This window comes from Polyodon spathula, chromosome 1 (genome assembly GCF_017654505.1).
Source record: "Polyodon spathula isolate WHYD16114869_AA chromosome 1, ASM1765450v1, whole genome shotgun sequence".
Classification (NCBI taxonomy): domain Eukaryota; kingdom Metazoa; phylum Chordata; class Actinopteri; order Acipenseriformes; family Polyodontidae; genus Polyodon; species Polyodon spathula.
Genome location: NC_054534.1, coordinates 25,949,689 through 25,975,316, shown reverse-complemented (window position 1 = coordinate 25,975,316; position 25,628 = coordinate 25,949,689). Strand labels below are relative to the sequence as shown.

Here is a 25,628-nt window from a genome sequence, read left to right as displayed (position 1 = left end):
GTCCTTGAGTGGCCCAGTCAGAGCCCAGACCTAAATCCAATCGAAAATGTGTAGCATGACTTGAAGATTGCTGTCTATCAACGCTCCCCAAGGAACTTGACAGAGCACTTGCAAAGTTGGTAGAGACCTATCTCAACAGTCTCATAGCTGGAGACTTTTTTTTTTTAGTATATAATTTTTTTTCTCAACAAAAACTTTTTTCCCCTTAACAGTGTGGAGTATGGTGTGTAGATAAGTGGAAAAAAAACTATTTTAATAGTTTTGTAGGAATAGGATCAAGAGACCATGTAGTAGCTCTCATATGTTGAACTAGCGCTGTCAGTTCCTGTGAGGTAGAAAAAGCCCCTATAGCAGCCTTCAAAAGTGTAGAGTCCTCCTTAATAGAAGGTTCCTGTGGAATCTCATTTCTGATGCCTGGTATTTTATTTTTAAAGAAATGTAATAAGTCATTGCAGCTGTGAGAGGAGCCAATGTCAAGGGTAGGACTGCTAGGTGAAGGATTAATTAATTTATCTAGGGTAGCAAAAATAAATCTAATACTTCTGTTTCAGCAGGTTTTGAGACTGAATACAAATTCACATTATTATTATTATTATTATTATTATTATTATTATTATTATTAATAATAATAATAAAAATGTATTTATTTATTTATTTATTTATTTCTTAGCAGATCCCCTTACCCAGGGTGACTTACAGTTGTATACAAAAAAAAAACCACATCAATAATTACAGTACAATTAAGAGCACATGTAAACCGTGTACCGAAAGTATTTGTATTCTAAAGCCACCACTAAAATCATGTATATATATATACTGCATCTTGTAAAGCGCTTTGTGATGGTGGTCCACTATGAAAGGTGCTATATAAAATAAAGATTGATTGATTTGATATTATACAGAAACCATGCAAATGAAGTTGACTGCATAACAGGGTTTCAGCAGTTTATAGTATTGTTAAAAAATATAGACAGACTTGTTTGTTCCTATTGGTTTACTGAAATTTAATCTAACAAATAATATGGATATTGTTACTAACTGTACAAAATAGACAGAATACTAATTCATAAATAGCTCTTTGTACACAGGGATACTTTCATTGTACATCTTGCAATGCATATGTCTGACTTCTGACCATTTGACAGATTCAGAGGGAGGGTGGCGTTTAACAAGTTGTATTTAGACTAATTGTTCATGACAGGTCTATTTGAAGATCTAATCTTGAGCAAGCCAAAACAGCATTTTGCAGCTTGTACTCATTAGGCCAGTATTATACACAATACCCCTTGTAACCCTTGTAACATGAGTGCAGAATTACTGTGTATAAAATCTCATGTGAATGTGTTAATGGTTCAACAAGGTTCTCTTTATATCATTCTACTACTAACATGATCAACCCTGATTTACTATGCATAACCATTATCAGACCATGCATGGTATTTTGCACCTCATCTAAACCATGCTCTACTGAAATTGGTCTCATTGTTCAACTCAACTTTAAGACCATGGCCTTTCAGAACATGGCCATACATCACTACTAGTTATACCATGAGTGGTATAACTGAATTTCATCTGGATCCCTATCTCTCATCGTTTAGTTTATGACTGTGGTGTAATGGGCCAGAGAACCACAAATTCAATAAGAATTAGACTATCTTGACATTTAATTGTTGTCAGTTCATTGTTTTCCTTGACGCTTATACTGCATTTACACTTACAAGTTTTACCAAAGCTGCCTTAGGATCAGCTGGTTCTACAGCTTCCTATCAAGTGAAGTTCCTGTTTACTCTTTCCCGGGCCCTCGCAGCAGGTGTGTGTGTGTGTGTGTGTGTGTGTGTGTGTGTCTACAGAGAATTGCAACATGGCCTCACAAGGTGAGAGACAGGGGGGCAATGCTGGGTATGAAGTTTATTCAGCGGTCAGCTAGTTCTCAGGCAGTGGGAGAAGAAGTTAAATCCTTGCTTTAAGTGCTGCTGGGAGATCTAATTGGATATACTGTTGGTCTGGTCTTGTGGCACAGTGTTTCATTAAATTTACTGATCAAAACCGTGCTAAAACAGGTTGTGGATGTTGCAAGCTACACTGGCATGTTTAAGGAACAAAAAGGGACATGTCCTTGAGTGGCCCAGTCCTTGAGTGGCCCTCCTTAATAGAAACTGTTCGATTGCAGCTATGGGAATTAGATTTCTGTTTGTCTGTTTATGTGTCAAAGTACAACTCTATGCTTACAGATAATACGGTTCTTTATTTGCCAGTTTGATGTCGCTACTCCTATCTAACAACTTTTCACATCTAATCCTAATGGAGATGGAAGGCAATGGAATTCCCTTCAGCTTAATTAGAAATGAGCAACTAATGTTTGGATGGCACAGCAGTGTAAATCACCCTTCTTGAACCCCTGAGTCCTTGAGTGGAAATCATGCTTAGAATTCTTAAGTTGAATTAGTTTACTTTGAACTGTTTGAAACTGTTGACAATTGTTAGAAGGTATGCTCAATAGAATAGCTCAGGGGTCTCCAATCCTGGTCCTGGAGGGCTGGTGTTCCAACTGTACCCTAAATTACTTAATTGGACAAATTAAGTGCTTATTAGAAGCTTTATTGGTCCAGTTAATTAATTTAGGGTACAGCTGTAACAACAACCAGGAGTGACACCGGCCCTCTAGGACCAGAATTGGAGACCCCTGGTATAGCTGGATTGTTGAATATTACAGTGCCAATTTAATCTTTCCTTTTAAATTACTTTATTTAATTCCAAATATAATTTATACATACTTTTATTAGATGCTCGGTGGCTGAACAGAAATGTGATATATTGAAAGGGAATTGAACTTTGAAATGTAATTTGCGAGTTGTGATTTGAAATGTGGTGGTGGAGAAGTGAATAAAGCCCAGTACTGTTTACCTCAGAACTGTTAAGTACTGATTTATATTGAAGTGTCATGTCACAGCTTTCAATGCTGTTAAATAGCTGAAAAACATTTCTTGTAGCTGAAAACATTTCTTGCCATAACACCTATTGGCAACTTTTAATACTTACACAAATACACTAACGTTCACTCAACTCCTAGTTAAAAAATAAAACAAGTTAAGGGTACTTTTTCTTCTTTTATATACCTTTTTTAAGCAGTAAATACCTGAAGTGAAGAACAGTTTTCCTGTCAAGCCCTAGGTAAAGCTCACTTGATCACAGCTGTTCCTGTACAGACAGTACAGCATGAATTCAGGCAAAAACAAAGCCTGCAACAGTTTTAAAAAAAGGTACACTTGTCAGTGCTATAGACCATACTTGGCAGTGTCTGAAAATGTGTAGCAAGGGCATTTTTGTGCCTGTAAACTGCCTGTAAACTGTAAATATACAGGTATGTCTGGGCTGGCTTTTGTTCCAATTGTATTTCCTGTGAAATATTATAAATGCACCAATCAGTCTAGAAACTTTGATGGTTTACTGATTTACTGTAAAACATTTCTACTTATACATGTATATAAAATTGGCATTAAAAAATAGTGTTAGTGTTTCACCATTCTGCTCCTTCAGATTTGGACCCCAAGAAGTAACTTGATTATAGATTCACAAATAATGTTGTATAGGTTCTCTGTTGTCTCATACACAAGCTCTTAACAACCCTGTTGCTAAGCTATCCAAATGTAGTCAAAACAAATTGCAGACAAAGCATTGATTAGCGAACAGTCTGTCTGGGTCGTGCACTTTGAGAATAAACTGGTATAGTCTTTGACTGGTTAGTTGTGAATAATATGCATGTGGAAGAAATACTAGTGAGTCATCAATGCTGTTAACCATAGCTTACTGTCAAAATCATTTAAAAAACAAGTGTTGTCTTCTAAGAATAGCTCAGAATTTGATATAAATTTGATATACAGTGAATATTCGTTAAAACGAACTCGGATTAGACACACTTCCTGTACGGATTTTCTACAAGGTCCCGGCAAAATTTAGCAGTCGCTTATTGTAAATTGTTTCTTATAATACTAATTCACTTGACATGAATTTCCTGTTAGTGCAGGGAAGAAAAATGTGAATAAAACAAAGTGCTGTATTTCAAATACCTGAGTGTAAAGTATATTGGGAAATGTATTAACTTGTATTATCCACATTAGCGCCTCTGTACTGCATTTTAGTGCTGTTTGGGGACTGCAGATTCTATGATGCATTTCGAGTTACCATAGTGCGTACACAAAAAATGTGCGCTGTCTTTGCAGACAGAAGTGGAGGTGTTGAAAGCGGTGAATAATGCAACACCGCTCAAGAAAAAGAAAGATATTGCTACAGATTTCAACATTCCCATGGACACTTTGTAAACCATTCAGCAAAAACGGGATACAATAACATAGGCTTATGAACAGCAAACTGTGGATGCAAGTTATCAATGTTTCTGATTTGCTCAATGCATGATGTTGAGCGAGGGTGCCTTGCTTTTGTGATTTAAAAATGCCTGTGATCAGAGTGGGATGTGCAAGTTTCAAGTGTAGTTCATTTGCAATGTATACTTTTTGAAAGTTCACTGACAGATGTATTTTCAATAAAGTGCACAATACTTTTAAATGTGTAATACTTTTCATTGTTCTGCAATTGAAATTTGATTTGTGTGCATTTGGCTTATAATATGAATTACTGATGACACATTTTTTGCTGGTTGCTTCAAAATCTTATTAACAAGAATTGACTGTAGATCAATGCCCTCTCACTTGACTTAAAGGACCAAACTGTATGGTTAAAAAGTTGAATGTGAAATACAAAACAGACTGTTTAACCACATAGAATTGGGGAAATGTAGACCCATTTTGAATCTAGGTTTGGGGCTCAATTCTCAGTTGTATCTTGACTAACTTTTTTAATGCAACATCCTCATACACCTGACCTTTTTATGGCTGTTTTCTGATCCTGTGGTTTTGGATTCAATGAGCCTCTGACAATTAAGGTCAAAAAGGGTTTAAAAACCCACTGCTGTAGCAAAGCTGGTACACAACAGGGTTTCTAAACTTACACATATCTGAAAGTTAACATCAGTTAACTAAACTTTAACGTATACACTGTTTGATACCTGAAATATGGCAACTGCTTAGGGACCAATTCATGCAATGAAAAAATAAAGCCACATTTAAAAATTGTGCTAAAACAGTGCTGCCCAATTAGGAGAACAATGCAGACCATTAAAATAAACTGTTCAATTAACACCAAATGAAAAGCATACTGAATGAACTGTGTACATTTCTTAAATATTTATGAATGGCTAAGTGTTTATTAGTAGTAATAAACTAAACTGATGTTTGTACATCGTAAAATGTAACACCAGTAGTACACAGATAGCGAACTACATTCACACAATGCAGCAGAAACCAGGGTTTTCTCGTATTCAGGTCATATTGGTAAATCACCACGACAGGACGGATCTGTGTCATGTTAAGCAGGGCATCATTAAGCCTCATCTGTTACAGCATTTTTCAAATCTGACCAGCAACACAAACAGACTTAGTAGGCAGAGCTCCTTGACCCTGTGTTTTACAATTCAGGGGTTTTGCCAGTTGAAGAACAGTCAGAAGGGAAAAAGATGGCAGCCACAATCAGTTTTTACTACAACAATTGAGTACTTGCATGCCTCAGTAACACTTGTATGCTGTGGCAATATAACTTGAATTGTGTTACAGCTTGTTAATTTTACTGTAATTACATTTTAAGTGCAGTTGGAATTTATTCTTGTACTTGTTCACACACACACACACACACACACACACATACACACACACACACACACACACACACACACACACCTGCAAAACTACACCATAGTTTTATGTTTGAAAACAAAAAGGAAAATCGTTGAGGAAAATTTTGATTTTTGGATGGCATAGTCATATTGGTGCAACCTGGTTTCTAAAGCCTAGCAGACCTAGTGTAATTCTTCAAATGTATGTTTAAACCTGATCCACGAGGAAGTGTCTTTTATACAAGGTTTGTGCAGCCAGAAGACAAAATGGGTTTACATGTAGTTTTTTCTATGGTGTGACAATCTGGTCTTTAGTATTCCGTCAAGACACCTGTAGCATTAAAGAAATATGCTTTTGCAGATATGTCATTGCAGACAGATATTTCTCAGTCGCTGCTCAGTCGATCCATCACCTTGACACGAAGTTGGAGGCTGGGGAGGAGGACATAAACCTAAAAGCAGGGCTCAGACTGCATTAAGAGGTTTAATTATTGGTTATTAGTTGTAACTTCAATTGATGCTTGACATGCATGGAAGGGTTACCTTCCAGGTCCTATCTCTATTTTGAATATTGTTGATGTTTGCTAGGATTGTCCTGCCTGTCAATGCAATTGGAATACAGGAATATTCTTCTGAAATATTCATTTTGTGTATATAGGCATGTGCTATAAAATAGCCATAAGGGTATATGAAGGAGTGCTTACCATTGTTTTAAAATCCATATACTGTACTCAATGGGTATTAGCCGCTTTGCTAATATTATTACTGGTGCTGCTCCTGTATTGCTGAGATTCTTTTGTTATTTAATTCAGGGTATCAAAATATTTTGAATACAAAGCTATATAGACTGCAGTATCCTGATAGCGTTGCTGCAGGTCACAAGGTCTCATGGTGAGTTTGAACTACAATACATGAAGGGATTAGAATCCAGGAACCAGCAGCTACTTTTCATTTTGATTTACCTTTAAGATAGCTGCATATTCTAAATGGAAGCATACAATACAAGACAATATCTTTAACAGAAGAAACAGGGATCAGAGATAATAATTGTAGTGCTAATGAGAAATTTAAAATATGCGTCATAGTTTTATCCACTACACTGGTATAAATAAAATATTGAGTGCAGAAGACAAAGTGTATTTTCAGCATCAAAATCATGTAATTATGGGAACATAACTACCTTCTTAGAAGTGCCATAGTTCTGATTAATACTGTACTTTCCCAGAAGGATATTAGCCTTTGGATGTGATTGTGCATCCAATGGACACACTGTCCAACAGATGAATGAAAGGAACATTCCATCTTCTTATCATCAATTAGCTTTTGCATGTAGACTGTTGTGGTATTGTGTTGTTTGGGGAAAAATAGGAAGCGGATTGAAGATTAATTTACTTTCTATTAAATTCTCTCCAGAGTATTATAGTAATTATTTTTTTTAATGAAAAACAGAATGGGATACTGTAATATACTGTTCATACACTATCCATGTGCTGGAACACAGGCGTGCCCATACTGGCTCTTCTCAGATCTTGTTTGAGGATATTGTGAATATGCACAGCACATACCCAGGGAAATAGTACCCCCCAGTGGGCATCACTAATAGTAAGATGGCCCCTCCTTAACAGCTTGGGCATACTTTAGCATAGAATTAGAAAACTGATCTCTTTGTTAGTATCATTTTTTATGTTCATTTTTTTAATACAAGAAAAGAACAATCTAGAACATATTTATTTTATTATTTTTTTTAATTATTTTTATTCATTTTCCAATTTTCTCCCAACTTGTGTCTTCTGAAACGAGTGCCATCAGCTGTCCGCTTTTTTTTTCACTCTGCAAGACCGCCATGCAACCATATCCAGAACTTGTGGTGTTGGAGGACCACGCAGTTCTGAATTTCGTATAGGCCAACCTGCAGGTGCCTGGCCAGCCACACGAGTCACCTCACCCGGGCAGTGCTTGGCCAATTGTGTAAAATCCATAATACATTAAATACAGTGGAAAGTGCATAATACATTATAGTAGCATAATACATTTAATAGTAGCAGCAACACAGCAGCTAATAGATATCAGGCTTAAAGAGCATGGAAAGCAAGATAGAACAGATGGGTCTTGAGAGTTGATTTAAAGCGAGCGACGGTGGGAGCATCACACACCAAAGCTGGGAGAGAGTTCCAAAGAGTCAGAGCCATGAAGCTAAATGAGCATTCTCCAAGTGTGGTGCACATTTGCTTTGGGATAACGAGCAGGCCAAAGTTGGAGGACCTCAATTTGCAGGCAGGGACATAGCGGGTCAGCAGGTTGAGGAGGTACTCGGGACCTGTGTGATGAAGGGCATTGTAGGTGAGAAGGAAAGTTTTGAAAATAATCCTGAACTTTACAGGTAGCCAGTGCAGCTGGGTAAGACGGGTGGTGATTTTTTACATCTGGTAAGGATCCTGGCAGCGATATTCTGAACTAGCATGCTGGGAGACCACCATATAGAGAGTTGCAGTAGTTGAGTTTAGAGGAAACAAATGCATGACAAAGTAACATGGTGAGTCATAGAGTCAGAATAGAGTCCTGGCTATGCAAAGTCACCGGTCTTCACTGGGGATTCCAGAAGAAGCGTTACATTGACTCTAGCACTCCCTGCGGGTTAGGGAGGCAAAACCTGCAGAGCTGGCCTTTGTCCTTCAGTGGTTGGTAGCTCAGCTACATGAGCTCTCAAATTCCTGGGTGTAAGGAGGCAGTTGGTTTTGTTGTGCGATTGGAAGATGCCCACTAACCTTCGGTTATCCTGAGCTGTTGTGGGGAATTGCTGTGGTGAGGGAACATCATTGAATATTTTATATCAGGGAGAAAATCACAGCTCAAATAATTGAACTCTTTATTTTACCTCTGAGAAAGAAATAAATCACTATATAATCACCAAAATGTACTGCAAGGGAGAGAGCATTTTTCTTTACAGGATGAAAAACTGCTGGGACGGACTGTTTATATTTGATTTATTTTGTGGAAAGACTTTGAACTCTTACCACTCTTGGATGTGGAATTGCTTCCCTGTGGAGGGAAAAAGGTATCCTGCATGAAGCCATCTGCTCTTCTGAGTAATAGTCATTATTCAACATGTCTGTGAGTGGTGCTTGCAATCTTGCTGCTGCTACAGTGGCTAATTATCTTATAAAGCGTTTCAGCTTGGACTACACATGTTTAGTGTTATCATCATGCAAAATCTAACTTAGTAAAGTTCCATTATAGGTGGTACCCAGTGAACATTACCTATTTCACTGCCACAATGTTTTAACATCTGGATGTCAATCATACAGATCTCAAAAGTCCATTTTATTTCATGTTTACAAACCATTCAATCTGAGGTGTCATTCTGCTTTGATTAGGTTTTGTTTTTATTCACAAAAACTCCCATTTCATAAATAATGCAATTATGTTTCATAAATAATTCATACAGTATTTGTAAATATTTGTAAGAACAGAATATAACAGAATCTAAATCAACATTTGCTTGTCTTTTCCTTTCTCTTTGGCAGTGCTGGATATGATGCTGTCCTTGATAGAAATGTGGCCATTAAAAAGCTCAGTAGACCATTTCAGAACCAAACCCACGCCAAACGGGCATACAGGGAACTTGTGCTCATGAAATGTGTCAACCATAAAAATGTAAGTATTTTTGTACTAAAAAGAAACTTGGTAAAACATTTAGACATGTTATATCTTCTGTTTTATTCTTTCTTGAACAACACAAAATGGTTAATTTGTATAAATCACTTGATAGATTGCTGAAAAAACGCCTTGAATCCTCTGAGCTTGTTATGTGACATCAGAGTATCTTAATGACTGAATTGCTGTGCTGTACAATAGCAGAGTAATATACAGCCTCTGCCCTTCATGCCCTTTAATGTTTTCTTCAGTGATGCACACATTCTAATGCATACATGTACAGTAAAGCAGAAATGTGCTTACTCATCAAGGGTGATTAATACTACATCTAGGGAATTTAACAATCTACATGTATTCCAGCAGCTCTGAAAGGTATATGAAATGAATGTTAACAGTCATGAGATACCCTCTAAGAAAGATTGCGAGGGGAGATGTAGAATGTGTTTGCTGCATTCTTACTGTGGGCAAACCTATGCATCATTCACTTCCCATCAAAGAAAACCAATAGCTTACACAAAGCTATGTATTTAATTATGTGCTGCAAAATCTAGAACTGAAAAAAACAAACAAATGCCAATTTACACAGCCTGTTAGCTTGTTAACATTCATAAAAGTAATCCTTTTTGAGAAAAGATGCTGAACTAATTGAAGTGCTTTTTCATTCTGAAGTGACAACATTTAATTGAGCAGTGTCCTTGAAGGGGTCATCTCTAACTGAGAGCTTCAAGCTCTGTTCATATCAATTTCACAAGCATGTATTATTATTATTTTTTTTTAATCTATGAGACTCAAAACATGTTGAAATGGAAGATTATGTCTGTCTGCAAAAACATTTTATGCATTTGTAATCATGTTAGCAGTTTTGTAGCTTTATAGGATATGAAGATCAATTTTATCTGACCAAGAATGTCTTTGCTTTTTTCTTTTTCAGATAATCAGCTTATTAAATGTTTTTACATCACAGAAATCTTTAGAAGAGTTCCAGGATGTGTAAGTAAAAGACAGTTTTGCACAATATATATAAAAAAAAAGTGTAAAAAACATTTTGGTTTTAAAATGCTAAAGCTGCTGGAAAATGAATCTAAGCAGGTAGAACTTTCCTGGGAAAATCTACATTGACAGTAACCTATAGGGACAATGTTGTTTGAACACTGACAGAGTGGAATGTTAAGAAGCTCTGAAAATGTATTTTGATGTGTTCTCTCAAAAGAGTGATTTTAAGTTGCTAGGAACCCTGCCAAACACATGATTAGATAGTAGACCAACAATATTGAAATGGTAGCCAGGAAAGAGTTGTGTTGGTGCAGGATAAACTGTTTTGTTTTTATTTGGGGGGGGCACAGTATTTAATATAATACTTTATTTATTGTCCTTTAAATGTTACAATGCTCACATAATTTTGTTTGTCTTAAAGTTGTAGCAGTATATGCCTAGCAATTATAAGTTTGACATTTTTTATCAACTAAAAAATAGTATAATTGGCACGTCTCCTTATTAAAACTATGTTGATTTGAATTGTATAATCGTGAACAAATTTAAAATCAGTTATTTGATAAGATTAGCTTATACCTGCTTATTTGTTTTTTTTCTTATCACTCCATTAAAAGTGAAATATCATGAAAACTGAGTGAATAGCAGTTTATAAAGAATATTTATCATGAAAACTGAGAGAATAGCAGTTTATAAACAATATTTATCATGAAAACTGAGAGAATAGCAGTTTGTAAACAATATCATGAAAACTGAGTGAATAGCAGTTTATAAAGAATATTTATCATGAAAACTGAGAGAATAGCAGTTTATAAAGAACATTATTTATCAGTATAAAATCAGTTAAAGTTATATGTGAACACATTGATTTAACAATTTTCTGTATAACTCTGAATGAGCTGAGAACCACTTAAACTGAAGTAATAGATCCATGAGACCATTAGGATATTAAGCATGGGTAGTTCATCATTTAATATACTGTAGTAGAAAATGACTGCTATATACAGTACAATTAATTCATACATGGTTTAAAATTGCAATAATTTCTGATTCATTACATCACATTTTGAATTGGAATTGGGTTTTCTTTACTATTTTACATGCAAACAGTCTAACCTAGTGCACTGTGGCTGCCAGGCTGTAAATATATTTTTTATATATTTGATCTCTGAAAATGTACCTAAATATTTTGTCTGTAATTATTTGATGGTCGTTTTTTTATTCAGTGTTTGCTTTTGTGTTTTTTGCCCTTTTGTTCCAGAGTTATTGAGTTGTATTTGACCTGGGTTTAATTCAGTCCTTACAGGCATGAATTTAATCAAGTGCAAATCAATATGTCTGTAATAAAAATGCAGCTGACGTGATCGTAGACATTTAGTATTAAGTTCTACCAGACCTTGCTTCAAAATAGATTATTTATATATCAGTTTCAAGTTCAAATAGAGCTTTTCTATCACAAATTCTCAGAATACGTTTTTTCTTTACGATTGTTCCTCGTGGATTCTATAAATGTAGTGAAACAAGTTGCTTAGCAACCCTGCAAAGGTATAAAACAGTAAAACATACCTGTTTGTGTTGTGGTTTATGACAGTTACCTGGTAATGGAGCTGATGGATGCCAACCTTTGTCAAGTGATTCAGATGGAGCTTGACCATGAGAGGATGTCCTACTTACTCTACCAGATGCTGTGTGGCATCAAACACCTTCACTCAGCAGGCATTATCCACAGGGTGAGTGTGTCTGAGAGAAAACCCACATTACCCAGTTTAACTTATGTAAAAAATATGTCTAGTACCCAGTGCTGATATCAACATTGTGACTTTGCTCCATAAATATCAGTGGAACATGTACAGTACAAGGTCTTTATGATTTACTATTTGTAGGGTCAAAAACAAGGATCATTTGAGGCAAGAGTGTATACAGCTTTCTTCAGTATTGTGCTTCTGTAAATGTTCCCTATTTGTTAAGATCTGACAATGTGTTAGTCCCTATTACTGCTCTATCGTTACTGCTTACCTGAAGGTAACCAAATTTACTACACTGCTTGACAGCCAAATATTTATTTTTAAACAGCACTGTATGCATGTGTTTTAATGACATGGTATATCAATGCTAACAAGAAAAATACACCCTGAAAGTATCTTAAATGTAAGCCTTTTAACATGTGACGAAAAAGTGAAAGTCCCTAACTGTCTAGCTTGAAATTACAAATTGCATTACTATTTAGGCAAATAAGCAACCTTTTCACAGCCTAAAGTACATATTTATCTTGAGTATTGGAATGCCCTCTCAGTTCTGTGCAATCTAATGATGAGGAAGCCCAATGCCAGATTGAATACCTATGCTGCAGTATTGTGGGCTCTTATTTGCAAATACAGTATAAGTCCCTTCTGTAAAGGTTTAATTAATATTTATTTATTATTCATTACTGTTGTTATTACAAGTTTCTTTTTAATACGGCTGTATTTACACAGTCAGAGATTTGTGCTTGAGAACTGTTTTAGCCCATTGCTTATTCACTTTACAGATATAAACACATATGCACAACCTTACTTTAGATCTTCAGTTCTAAAACAGAAACAATATTATGTCAATAAATGCCCTGATTCTAATAGAGCTAAATGTGAATTGTGTTTCTAATGTCTATAAAGGACCTGAAACCAAGCAATATTGTGGTGAAGTCAGATTGTACGCTTAAAATCCTTGACTTTGGACTGGCAAGAACTGCAGGCACAAGCTTCATGATGACTCCATATGTGGTGACTCGCTATTACAGGGCACCTGAAGTCATTCTGGGAATGGGATACAAAGAAAATGGTAGGACTTAATTTGAACTATGTGTACTAGTTTGCATAAATATATACAGTATCCAAGTTAAACATTGTAAACTAACTTTATATGTGAATCATTTATTACATTTGCATGTTGCTATATACCCTGTAGTTTAAATACAAGGCTATATATAGCACTTATTTATTTAGTCTGTTCAGCATAATATGACTCTCACAAGAAGGCACATTATACATTTAATTTAAATCTATTTTAAATACAAAATAAAAAATATATGCATTCTGGTCAAGTGATGTGGAACAGGCTTTATTATGTTTCCTTTAAATTGCTTGGATTTGATCACATGATGGATTATTATCTTATGTCAGAAGCTCCGTTGGAATGAGGGATTGCAGAATGCTGACCTGTATCAAAGTAATATTTACTGTTCCTTACTGTAAATGATGGAAGACACTGACCTTTGTAGCATATAGGTGAACCTATGGGAACATTATTATAATTGACAAAGTTGACATATAACCTTGGGGTCAGCAATAGTATGGGCTTTCCATCTCATAGCATTGCCCTTGAGGCATTATTTGTTACTTATTGCCTTGGTGGGATAGTGGTTATCTGTGTACTTTTCTGTTTCTACTAATACTATTTCTCTTTTATAACAACTGCTGTTTCCCAACCATTCTTCGTGTTCTCCTTGTCAGCAATATCTGTTTACTCTAACGTCTCATTTTTTCCTTGCAACTTTACCTGTTTCTGTACCTACAGTTGATATATGGTCTGTTGGGTGCATTATGGGAGAAATGGTTCGGCACAAAATCCTCTTTCCAGGAAGGGACTGTATCCTTGTGCTGTATGTAACAGCTAAATCTGGTGTGGTGCCCTTCATGTTAAAAATAAAAAAGTAAAGGCTAAATTTTTTTTTCCCCTGATAGTCACGATTCCTGAATATGGCTGTCCATGAAATAATCTGCACATCAAAGTAATGCATGGGGAAGAATGTGCAAACATTTGATAAGCAAATAGGAACTGCACACTATGTGAACACTTGGTATTTTTGTGATCTGTTTTCACCCTTACATTACTTTGTACCTTATTTGTATGCATCGGAAATTCAAGATTAGGTACCATCAAAAAACGTTTAGCATTTATTAAAATATTTCTGTGACATCACCCGTTGATCCCTTTAATGTTTTGATTGATAATTCTATGAATCTTCTAACTAAAAGTGGCTATGTGGCTTTGATGAGAAGGGGAGGGCAGGGCCGATATATTGTTGATTAACAAACACAGTTTGTACAATGAATCCACAGAAAACTGTTGATTCGTTAGCAAAATCACAATAGGAACAATCAGAACCATTTCTTTTTACGCAACGATCATTTCAACAATTAGTTAATAATTATAGTATTACACATTTCAAACGTAACAGTTATAAAAGGGCTTGCGATTATTATTATTAATAATAATAATTTTTATATAGTGCCTTTCATAGTGGACAGCCATCACAAAGCGCTTTACAAGATGCCAGCCTAGGGTGTATGAACATGCATCAGCTGCAAAGTCACTTAAAACAACATCTCAACTGAAAGATGGAGCACAAGGAGGTTAAGTGACTTGCTCAGGGTCACACAAGGAGTTAGTGGCTGAGCTGAGATTTGAACTGGGGATCTGCTGGTTACAAGCCTGTTTCTTTAACTAATGGACCACGCAGCCTCCTATGAGTCCCTATTGTTTGCCAAATTTAATACAATTATACATTAACATAATGTAAAAAAAAGTTTTTATAATTACAAATTGCAACTGGAATATAGATTGTTTCTTTGATCAATTCAGACCACACTAGTTATAACCTTGGGGAATATAATTTGTGGAAAAAAAACACTTTGGCCGCATTCCATCAATGCGTAGTGGATGGATAGAATAACTGTAATGATGTGGAGGCTTGATCAAATGCGTCTTCATACAGTACCGCTGAGATAAATATTTTTTCCCCAAGCTGAAAAATATCTTCAAGATAAAAGATTCTAATACTGAGGAACCTGTTATAGCATTAGGGTTACCAGGGAAATCAACAGTGTCACAATATCATATTGAGTGGACACCACATTTTGTTCCCATATTTTTTTGTAGCACTTCAAAGATAAATGTGTATTGTGCATCTGCCTGTATATACCTGCCAGGTACCTCTGTATAATGAAACACTTTTGAATCATCCTGACCACAAATATTAGTGTTCCATAACTATTCCATTAATACTAACCCTTTGCAATGTACTGCAGTATATGGTTATTATTTATTATATTCATATTCACGTAACTATGTGTTTTTTTTTTTGCTAACAAACTATTAACTTGTTTCTGTCCTCCATTCATAATTATTTATTAGGTTGCTGACAAAGTTTGTTTATATTGCATGTTGTTTATTTAAACAGTTGATAAAAAAAAAAATATTTTAAGAATAACAGAGTTTGACATTGCACATGATGGTATTTTTTAGGATCCTAGCATTTATATAATTCAACTGTGTTATCAACATCAGAGAAGAAAAGATGGTAAAAAAACATGTAAAAGGAAAATGAATACACCACATGGGGGTTCTGACGTTCCCTACTAATGAGATGAAGTGGTATGAAAGCATCTTCTGCCTTTTGAACTGGGATACAGTTTATTTTATTAACGCTGTAGTCTGTGGCTACGGCAGGAATATAAAAACGATATGCGGAAGAATAATGAGAGCAGCTGTCATTACAGAGATGAGGGAAGATTTCTTTCTTGTGACAGCTGTGATTGACATACTATTAGATTAATCACATTATATACCTTCTTGTTAAAAAGGAAACCATGTGGTCAAAAGACCCATGTCTCTAGAGATATCACAGTGCACACATGATGCGTGTCTTTATTAAAGACCTAAAAAAGAGGCCCATTAACCTCTTGAAATCAAGAGGACCACAGCTTTACACAGCATACAGTATTTAATTGAGTTGTACTTTAACTTAGTGTGGTTTAAGCAGCAAGTTAAAATACCTAAATTGACTAACTGCAATTTCAATAGGATTATGTGCATACTATTTTAACCTCTGTACATAGGAGAATTGAACGTTTAGATTTTTTTAATGATGTGCATGTCATGTAACTGCTTATTTCTAATACCTTAGGTGGTAAATGTAATTCATTATTTGCACACAGGCTGTGATTTCATATGCTTGATTTGTCTTGATAATGCGACTCTGCAGTTGGAATATTATTGTGTAATTAACCAGTAATGCCTGCTGATAGCTGAAGTGCTTTCAGCAGCAGAGGGCAGCTGCAACCCAAGTGAAAAGGCTTCAGAGAGCCACAGACCATCCCTTTAGTTTGTAAAACATCGCTGGAAATCTGGAGATTGTGTTGGCTTCATTATTTGATATTTTCTCAACACATTGCTGTTGTCTTGAAATTCATCAGATTTCTAATTTTAAAAAAACTACTTGACAGCTACAACAAACCATGTGTGTCTTTTCTCAGTAGATTTATGTATGCAGTTCTAATACTGTAGCTGTTACTGTATAAACAGTTCTTTCAGCAATAGCCGTGTTACATTATTTAATAATATGTAAGGCATATTATAAGCTATATGTATTTATATAATTCTATATAGAGAGTTTTGGTGTGTTATGTCTCTCTTAATTTAGACATGCAGTATTCATTGTAATTAATAACACTGTCTTAGGAGACTCAAGAAGCCCAGAAGATACACTTTAATATTTAAATCTATACAACTCTGTGCTATAGTACTTTGTGGATTTGTGTTTCTTAAAGAGGAATCAGAGATAAGGATTATTGTTAGTTTTTTATCCGAATTATACTTTTTTCTAAAGCGGTAACAAGTATTTGTGTAAACTTATGTAAGGCAGTGTAATTGGTTTGTCACATCAAAGTAGCAGTATTCCAAAATATGCAGTTAAAGCCCTATTGATTAAATGCATGCTTTGATGTGCTGTATTTAAAAAAGTTTTAGATGCCTGGGAAAGATGAGAAAATGTGCATTCAATTGCAGGATAGAGTTTACAGCAGACTAAGTTTTTTAATGTATTTAAGCCACAATATAATATAGTATCCTACACATTAAATATACTCATTCATATGATAATTATGAATATTGCCTAAAGACAAGATTATATTAAATTGTGACTATCTTAAATTAAGACATTACATAAATGAATAATACAAAAGTAAAACATTAATTTGAAATATACATGTTAAGTAGATTTACCCATCCCTTTCTAATATTTTATCTTACAAATGCCTTGTCATGATAGCATCATCAAAGCATGGTGATATCATAAGAAACTTATTTTTTATGCCTCATGTATACCATGCCACTGATAAGGACTATCACCACCAAAAGAAAAGAAGACAAGATTACACAACGTATGGCAGGATGTGATGCCCGTATGTGGTATTCCACAGAATAGCTGCTGTAGACAGGCCTATTCAAAGGGGACCCAATGTGTCTCATTCCCTGCATGATATCTACAGTTGTGTAGTGTATTGTTAAATGATCATAGTCTGATAGAGTAAATGTCATATGTGTGTGTGTGTGTGTGTTATATATATATATATATATATATATATATATATATATATATATATATATATATATATATATATATATATATATATATATATACTTTACCTGTAAATAGAAATGGTAAATGCCAGTAATATAACATTTGCTGATAACAAGATGGTTATAGAAAGGTTACGTTTGAATGCATTTCTAGGGGGAAATTGAATGTTTAAGACAAATGTTTATGCATAGACCTTTTACATGTTATAGTCTTAGTTTTTTTTCTCTGATTTGCATGCCCTTTACCTTTTATTTTATTTTGGTTTCAGTTGATATGTGGTCAGTGGGGTGCATCTTTGGTGAAATGATTAGAGGTACTGTGTTGTTCCCTGGCACTGATCGTATCCTTCTTTGCAGCCTGTGATTCCAACTTTTTACACTGGTTTATTGCTTTTTTAAATAGCCTCATGTAAATCTGATGTATACTATAGTTAATTATAGCTAATATTGCTAAGGGAATTGTATCACACTATGTTCTATCAGGACAAGCACATTTTATTGAGAATTTTACAGCACTGGGGTATGACCCTGGATTCCATCAACCACCTCATTTTAGATGTAGTCTTGAGATAACCACAGATAGATTGATTCAATCCGGGGTGATTTCTCAGTGCTGTAAAATGCTCTAATAAAGTACAACTGTTGAATATCCCTGCAGGATATAGATTGATCAAATTGACCACTAAGTCATTTTATGAGTTTACAACACCATTGTCAGAGAACAGAAACAAGGACCTTGTTCACACAGCATACAGTAGCTATACTGACTCATCATAGAAGACTGTTATATTTTTACAGCACATTTAACATATAGGGCAACAATTAAAATGACATCCAAGTTATAAATAACCCATAAAGAAAGAAGGGTATCTTTCTTAGCAGTGTACATAAATACAAGGCTCTTTGCAGTAAATACCCATGTCTGTCTTCTGTGGAATAGATTTTGTGAGCTAGCTACAGTTTAATAATGGAGAGCTTCACAGTAGGGCAAATAACCTTAATTTGCATTTTTAACACAAAGGGATGAGGTGTTACAAATAGATCTTAGCAGGCTTAGCAGACACATCTAATGAAGAAGCTAATGAAGCTAATGAATCCTCAACTTTAGAGGATGAAATACAGTAAGATAATGAACTAAAACTATATATTTTTAAAATTATTAAGAACAACGTAGACTGCAGGCTGAATGATGGATCCAAATTAGATTCTAAAATCAAGTTAGCATTTCAGGTGAGTCCTGAATTTATATTGCCATGGGCTAGTTAAGCTTCAGCAACGCACCTGGTCAGGAATAATAATAATAATAAAAAGATTTCTGACTGAATAAAATCCCCTGCAGATATGCAGGATGTGATCTGCAGAGTTGCCTCATCTCATTTCCATACAGCAGGTTCCAGTGTATATTTGCTGCTAGGCTAGGGCGGAGTCAGGCATAACATCAGATATTGAGGTGACTTGCGCAGAGGTCCTACAGTGGCTCAGCTGCTATATTAAACTGAGACAGGGAAAGAAAAAATACCTTAATTTTATTAACGCTTGACAGCACATTCCCTGCAGTTCCAATGCAATGATACAGAAAAATGACCTGCATTAAACTGGATTTTCTGCTCCCATCCTCATAAGTGCTGCACCACACTGAAATACCATTATATTCTCCATTGACTGCACCATTCTAATATATGTTCTCCCCATTTCTTTCACATTCACCTCTGCCCTACTTTTTTTTTTAACCACTTGCAATGTATATCTGATGATCCTGACCCACAAAACTAAATAGTCCACATAGAAGTGCCATATATGTAATATTGTATTTAAATTCTTACATTTTTAAACTTACATGCTTACAGCTAGACTGCCACCTCTATTTATTAGTGGAGTGGCAGTCTGGATTTGGGGGTGTTGTACAGGGATTGTCTTTTCTGCTAAAAAGGATTTTAGCTTAATCCCGATGTCACCGTTAAGGTGTTAGACTTGGATGAAAAACACATAAAGGTTATTAGCAAAAGCATCAGTTGAGACATTTCCATTCCAAACCATCACAATCCTGAAACTGGAGCTTCTGAAATGAGAGCCTGCTAATTCATGTAAGCGCCCTTTTGCTCTGCATCCATGACTAGCTTTTAGTTGGCTTTCAGTCTTTTAACAGTACTCATTTTTTTCCATTCTGATTTTTCTTTTCTTTTTACCTTTTTATCTCGTCATTGCTTTTTGTCAGTGACATGTTGATCTGAACTAGTTCATCTGTTTGTTCCATGGATTGAAGCTTTAGTCTGCTATCATTTTGACTGGCTTTGTTCAGTTTCATAAATTGTAACCAATAAAATACAAATTTTTATTTTACCATAAGACCTCATGCATGGACTGGGAAAGGATTGTATACTGGATATGCTTTTTTTTTATTATTCATGTTCAAACTGTAGCCATTTAAAGGCACTCTCCAATGTATGCATCTAGGCAATATAGTATATCCTGTACAAAAAAAAATATGGATTGGAAGCCAAATGTGGCTGTTTTTGCTGTAAATTTTGATATTGTAACTGTAGAGCAGTCCTGTTGTTAATTGATACATACTGTGCACTGTAATTTCTAACATTTTATATTGCATTTTTCCAAAGTTACATCAATATCAGACTAGCTTACTTCTGTGAATCGGATAAAATCTTGTCATTAGTCAGATATTGACGATAACCTACCAGTGTAGTGTAACAAGCATTTACTCCTATATATATGTACTGATGCACAAAAGAAACACAACACTCGGGTCTAATGGATTTAATCAAAAATTTCCTCAAAATCACAGAAAATGTGAAAAATATAGATCAAAGAATCATGAGAAGTTTTCAGTATGAAACGTATATTCAGTTTTGTTTTTAGAGAAAAAGCTGCTAGTAGTTATACTTTGGAAACATTATAAAGTTAGTATCGGGTATGACCTCCCTGAGCATTAACACATTCCTGGCAGCGCTGAGGCATAGATCTGATCAGACTCTGAAATAGACGCTGTGGGATGTTCCGCCACTCTTCCTGTGCAGCTGCAGCCAGCTGCTGAAGGTTGGCTAGTCGTGGTTGTCTTCTGTAGATGGCATTAGCGATTTGGTCCCACCGATTTTCTAGTGGACTCAGGTTAGTAGAAAAAGCTGGCCATGGCAAGATCTCGACATTGTTTTCTTGAAGTCGTGCAATTGTAATCCTAGCACTGTGTGGTCTTGCATTGCCTTGCTGGAAAATCGGCACTTCCGGATTGGCTTGCAGGAATGGAAAAATTGTTGCCTCAAGGACTTTGTCAATGTATCACTGAACAGTAAGGTTGCCCTCAATCTGCACCAAAGGTTTTCTTGTGTTAAAAGGAAATTTCTCCCCACATCACACTTTCACCCCCCCGCTGGTTGGCTTGAACAATGCAACAGTTACAATAACGCTCATCACGACGTATCCACACACGTTGTCTGTCTTCCGTCAGGTCTGTCCTCCACCACTCTCTCTCTGCTGCCACCTCAGATGCTCTTTGGCTCACAGAAGACAGTGATTTCGTCTCTCAGCTGTCAACATGTTACCCCTGAACGGCCTCTGAGCATTCATGCAGACGGCGAGCTACAGTCATTCTGCTGATGTGTGGGTTATTTCTTGCTGGAATTCCTCGTGCTGTAGCCTCTGCTGTCTGAACATGATTATGCAGATGGATAGTTGGATGTGACGGTCCTGGGCCGGTGTGGAGACATTCTGCCTTCCAGGACGTGGCCTGTCCCTCACAGAGCCAGTTTCCTAGTTTCTCTGGACTAATCTGCTGATTGTTGAAGCAGAACATCTTATTTTCCGGTCAACTTCTCTCACAGACAGGCCACCTTCAATCATGCCGAAAGCAACCAGGCGATCTTCATTAGTCAAGCGGGGCATGGTCGTATCTTTCACTGTTCTTGCGTTAATTAAAATCATGTCTTTTCGAATGACTGTTTATGCAGATTCTTAATCAACTCATTTTGGCAATTTTAACTCAGCTCAAATACCAAACACTGATCACCTGGCGTTTTTATGAACTCACATGAGCTCAATATTTTGTTATCCCAAGAAACAATATTATACAAACATTCACCAAGCCTATCTGCTCACTATTTAAAAGGTAAATAACATTATGTTTGTGCCCAGTGAACAATTGATGTGTTTTCATTGTGCATCCATATATATATATATATATATATATATATATATATATATATATATATATACACACACACACACACACACACACACACACACACCTATATGTATGTTTATATAAGTACTCAAAAAGCTTAGGGTGAATATTTGAAGATGCACATTTCCACAAGGTTTTAAGGAGATGTGGGTTTAACAAACCATATCAATGTATCAGCAGTCATTCCCAGATACTCTGAGGCTGAAGCCCTTTATTGCATTAGGTTAACATACACACAGTACACACAATAAATCATTATTAAAATCAGTATTGAGAAGTTGTATGATAGCTCATCTTGCAGAGGTTCACTTCATGCTTGGTATTACATATTTTATTGCATGGTAGATTTTCCTCAACTTTGACAAACTCAGACATTGACCAGTGGAACAAGGTCATTGAACAGCTGGGCACTCCGCTTCCAGAGTTCATGAAGAAACTGCAGCCGACAGTGCGCAACTATGTAGAGAATAGACCCAAGTACGCTGGACTCACGTTCCCTAAGCTATTCCCAGACTGCCTCTTCCCGGCAGACTCCGAACACAATAAACTCAAAGGTAAGGGCCATTAACCTGTTTGGACGGCCATTTGCTAACTAGCTAGCAGTTCTATCTGGAGGATGTATAACTACACTTAAATAACTACACTTCCATAAAGGACCATTTGGCATCCACCCAAGAAAAATAAAATAAGAAGAAAGCATGGCGTCGTCCAGTATTATTGTATGAATATATGTGTGAGATACTGGGTGGTGAGAGAAGGTTTTAGGATTGTGAGAATATTTATTCCGGCAGTTTTATCCCTTGCTGGGTTTATTTTGGTATCATCTGAAACTACTAGTCTGCCCTCTTAGATCATTAAAATGTTCCTAGTATCTTAAACATACCGTAAAGGGAATTGTTACTTAGTGTGAGTTGTTACAGTTTCAGGCTTCCCTAGAGCAAACTGTTGATCTAGACATAATATGATTCTGTTGTTGGTGACCGAAACTCATAGTAATGTCCTGCATTCAGGTTAGAAACACTCTGCAGATAAAATGATGTTGCCAAGGGGGAGTAGTAGAAGTGTAATTGAATTTTTACTTGAACACTAACATTTTTGCTTATGTTAGCGACCCCTGTGGCTGATAGGGCGCCTGTGGGTCTGCAGTGGAGCCATTCTGATCTGGCACTATAGATCTGGTGGCTTCGCTGTGGCTCCGCAGTGCGAAAAATGATGGATTGGCAGGAACCCATTTCGGAGGACGCGAGTTTCAGCCTCCGTTTCCCGAGTCGCAGAGGGGATGCAGCAGTGAACCAGGTTAAAATTATAATTGGGCATTCCAAAACTGGGGAGAAAACTGGGGTAAAAACCATTGGCAATGAATAAATTTATAATAAGTTTAAATGTTTAATGGCAACATATATGGAAGAGAATTCTGTTTTAAGTGTAATAGCTTCAAATGTAACTGAAATATTAAAAAGCACCTAATATGTTATGTTGTTTGCAGCTGAATGGTCCTGGGTTATGCTCCTCCAGTGATAAGTTCTCTAAATCTGCTGGTGAATCCCTAGAGCCAGCTCTGAGCAGACTTCCTCACTCTGTTCAGCTCTGCCAGCCCTGCCTGCTCTCTCTGTCTTTATACATAGTATATGTAGGGTAGACAGGTAAAATTGTGAATGTGAATGGAATGAGAAAGGTTTTTCAGTGCTAGCGTTTAGGATTCGCAAGACATTGCTCAAACCAAGGTCAAAGTCTGTCAGAGGCAGAGTTAGAGAAACGTCTGCAAGCCTGTATTGTTGAGAAGACATATTTTTCTCTCAAGACACTAATCGCTTTATTACATTTTTAATTTGTGTTTTCAGCCAGCCAGGCCAGAGACCTTTTGTCAAAGATGCTTATTATTGATCCTGCTAAACGGATATCAGTTGATGAAGCCTTACAGCACCCTTACATTAATGTCTGGTATGATCCAGCTGAGGTGGAGGCGGTAAGTAAGATGATTCATAGCTGATTCACTGCAACTGATTTCAGATGATTCTGCCTACCACATGGTATCTTGTGATGCTAAATAAGGTATTTTCCGGTATGGTCATAAAACTATTGATAGTGCCTAAAATTACATACAGCTATGGCCAAATGTTTTGCATCACCTAGCATTTTAGGATTGAGGCATCATTTAAAAAAAAAAAAAAAACCTATATGAACATCATTTACATCTTTTATTTAACATCGTGTAATCAAAGAAACCGCAAAATTATATCATAAAAGTCTACCAGAAGCCATAATAATAGTACAGTATTTTATGTTATATTTCAAAATGTCACACTTTTCAATTTTTGTTAGTTTTGTGTTAAGTATATGGAAAACTACAAAGCGGTATGTAGATTCCATTCGACTTTATGAAGCAACATTTGTTAATTCTATAGGGTGATGCACTGTACCACTGTCTAGAAATGTCCTGTATAGCCATAAAGTCACTTGGTCCCTTTATGCAGATATTGTGGATAAACACAGCTACAGAGACCCTAATACCCACAGTGGTTTGGTGCCTACCTTTTTCCACTGCACCAGAGAAAGGAGATCCAGTGACTTTATACTGTAGCTACCCTTTATTTTTTTATGCAGAAAATTTGAAATGTTTATATTAGAAACACATATTAATTCCACATTGTGTTGTGCACTTCATTGCGCTCTTACTACAGTATGTACCTACTAGATGCATGTTTGCATGTTTGTGACCCCTTTGCACATTTAAGGGCACTTTTTTGAGAATGAACAGAATGGACTCCTGATGCTAATGTAAGAACTGATTCGGTGTGCAAAACCATTGTGTGCTCAATTAATGATCAGCGGCAGGCCTAAGCAAGGGAATCAGCAGCTGGAAGGAGTGGGTGTGCATTGGAAACACAGCAGATTACACACATGCAAGCAGGGGAAACACAACAGATTACACACATAGAAGCAGGAGAAACACAACAGATTACACACATACAAACGGGAAACACAACAGATTACACACATACAAGCAGGAGAAACACAACAGATTACACACATACAAACGGGAAACACAACAGATTACACACATACAAGCAGGAGAAACACAACAGGTTACACACATACAAGCAGGGGAAACACAACAGGTTACACACATACAAGCAGGGGAAACACAACAGATTACACACATACAAACAGGGGAAACACAACAGATTACACACATTCAGTTACATTGGATTAATCACCTCCAAACAATATGAATTGTTACATGCAGTCACAGACCAAGGTGAAACATTTTGCGTTTGAATAGTATTGGTGTACTAATAGAGATTTTGGACACGCTCTCCCTTCATCAGTGTGAGAATAAATGTAGAATTGGTATTAATGTTAACATGAAAGAGATAGCCACTAAGGGCTGTCACTTAAAAGTCTAGTAAACTTGTGGGGAATGATTAGAATGATATATAACATGAAACATGAGTATCATTAGTAGAAAAACACATGTGGGGAAATTATAGAAATAAGATGAATAGTGCTTGAATTGATCTATAATTCACATAAATTATTATGTAAAGAAGAATGAGAAACATTGTTGAAATTGTACAAAGACAATACATTGGATCTAAATTCACGTCGTATGTGAAGCTTATATATATAATATATATCATATATATATATATATACACACACACACAC

The 25,628-nt window shown here is 36.1% G+C and overlaps 1 protein-coding gene across 10 annotated transcripts in view; it reads left to right on the top strand.

Annotated features, from left to right (window-relative positions):
• Positions 1-25,628, top strand: part of LOC121316125 (mitogen-activated protein kinase 10-like) — a 79,035-nt gene that overhangs the window by 40,540 nt on the left and 12,867 nt on the right. For 8 of the 10 annotated variants that reach the window (XM_041250949.1, XM_041250921.1, XM_041250939.1 and 5 more), the window contains 7 exons: positions 9,250-9,379; positions 10,311-10,369; positions 11,961-12,099; positions 13,021-13,186; positions 13,922-13,993; positions 22,331-22,513; positions 23,801-23,925. In XM_041250949.1, the coding sequence (XP_041106883.1) occupies positions 9,250-9,379; positions 10,311-10,369; positions 11,961-12,099; positions 13,021-13,186; positions 13,922-13,993; positions 22,331-22,513; positions 23,801-23,925 (874 nt within the window). Of the gene's footprint in view, positions 1-9,249; positions 9,380-10,310; positions 10,370-11,960; positions 12,100-13,020; positions 13,187-13,921; positions 13,994-18,036; positions 18,109-22,330; positions 22,514-23,800; positions 23,926-25,628 lie in introns of all 10 variants that reach the window. The other 2 variants (XM_041250958.1, XM_041250930.1) reach the window with 1 other exon arrangement.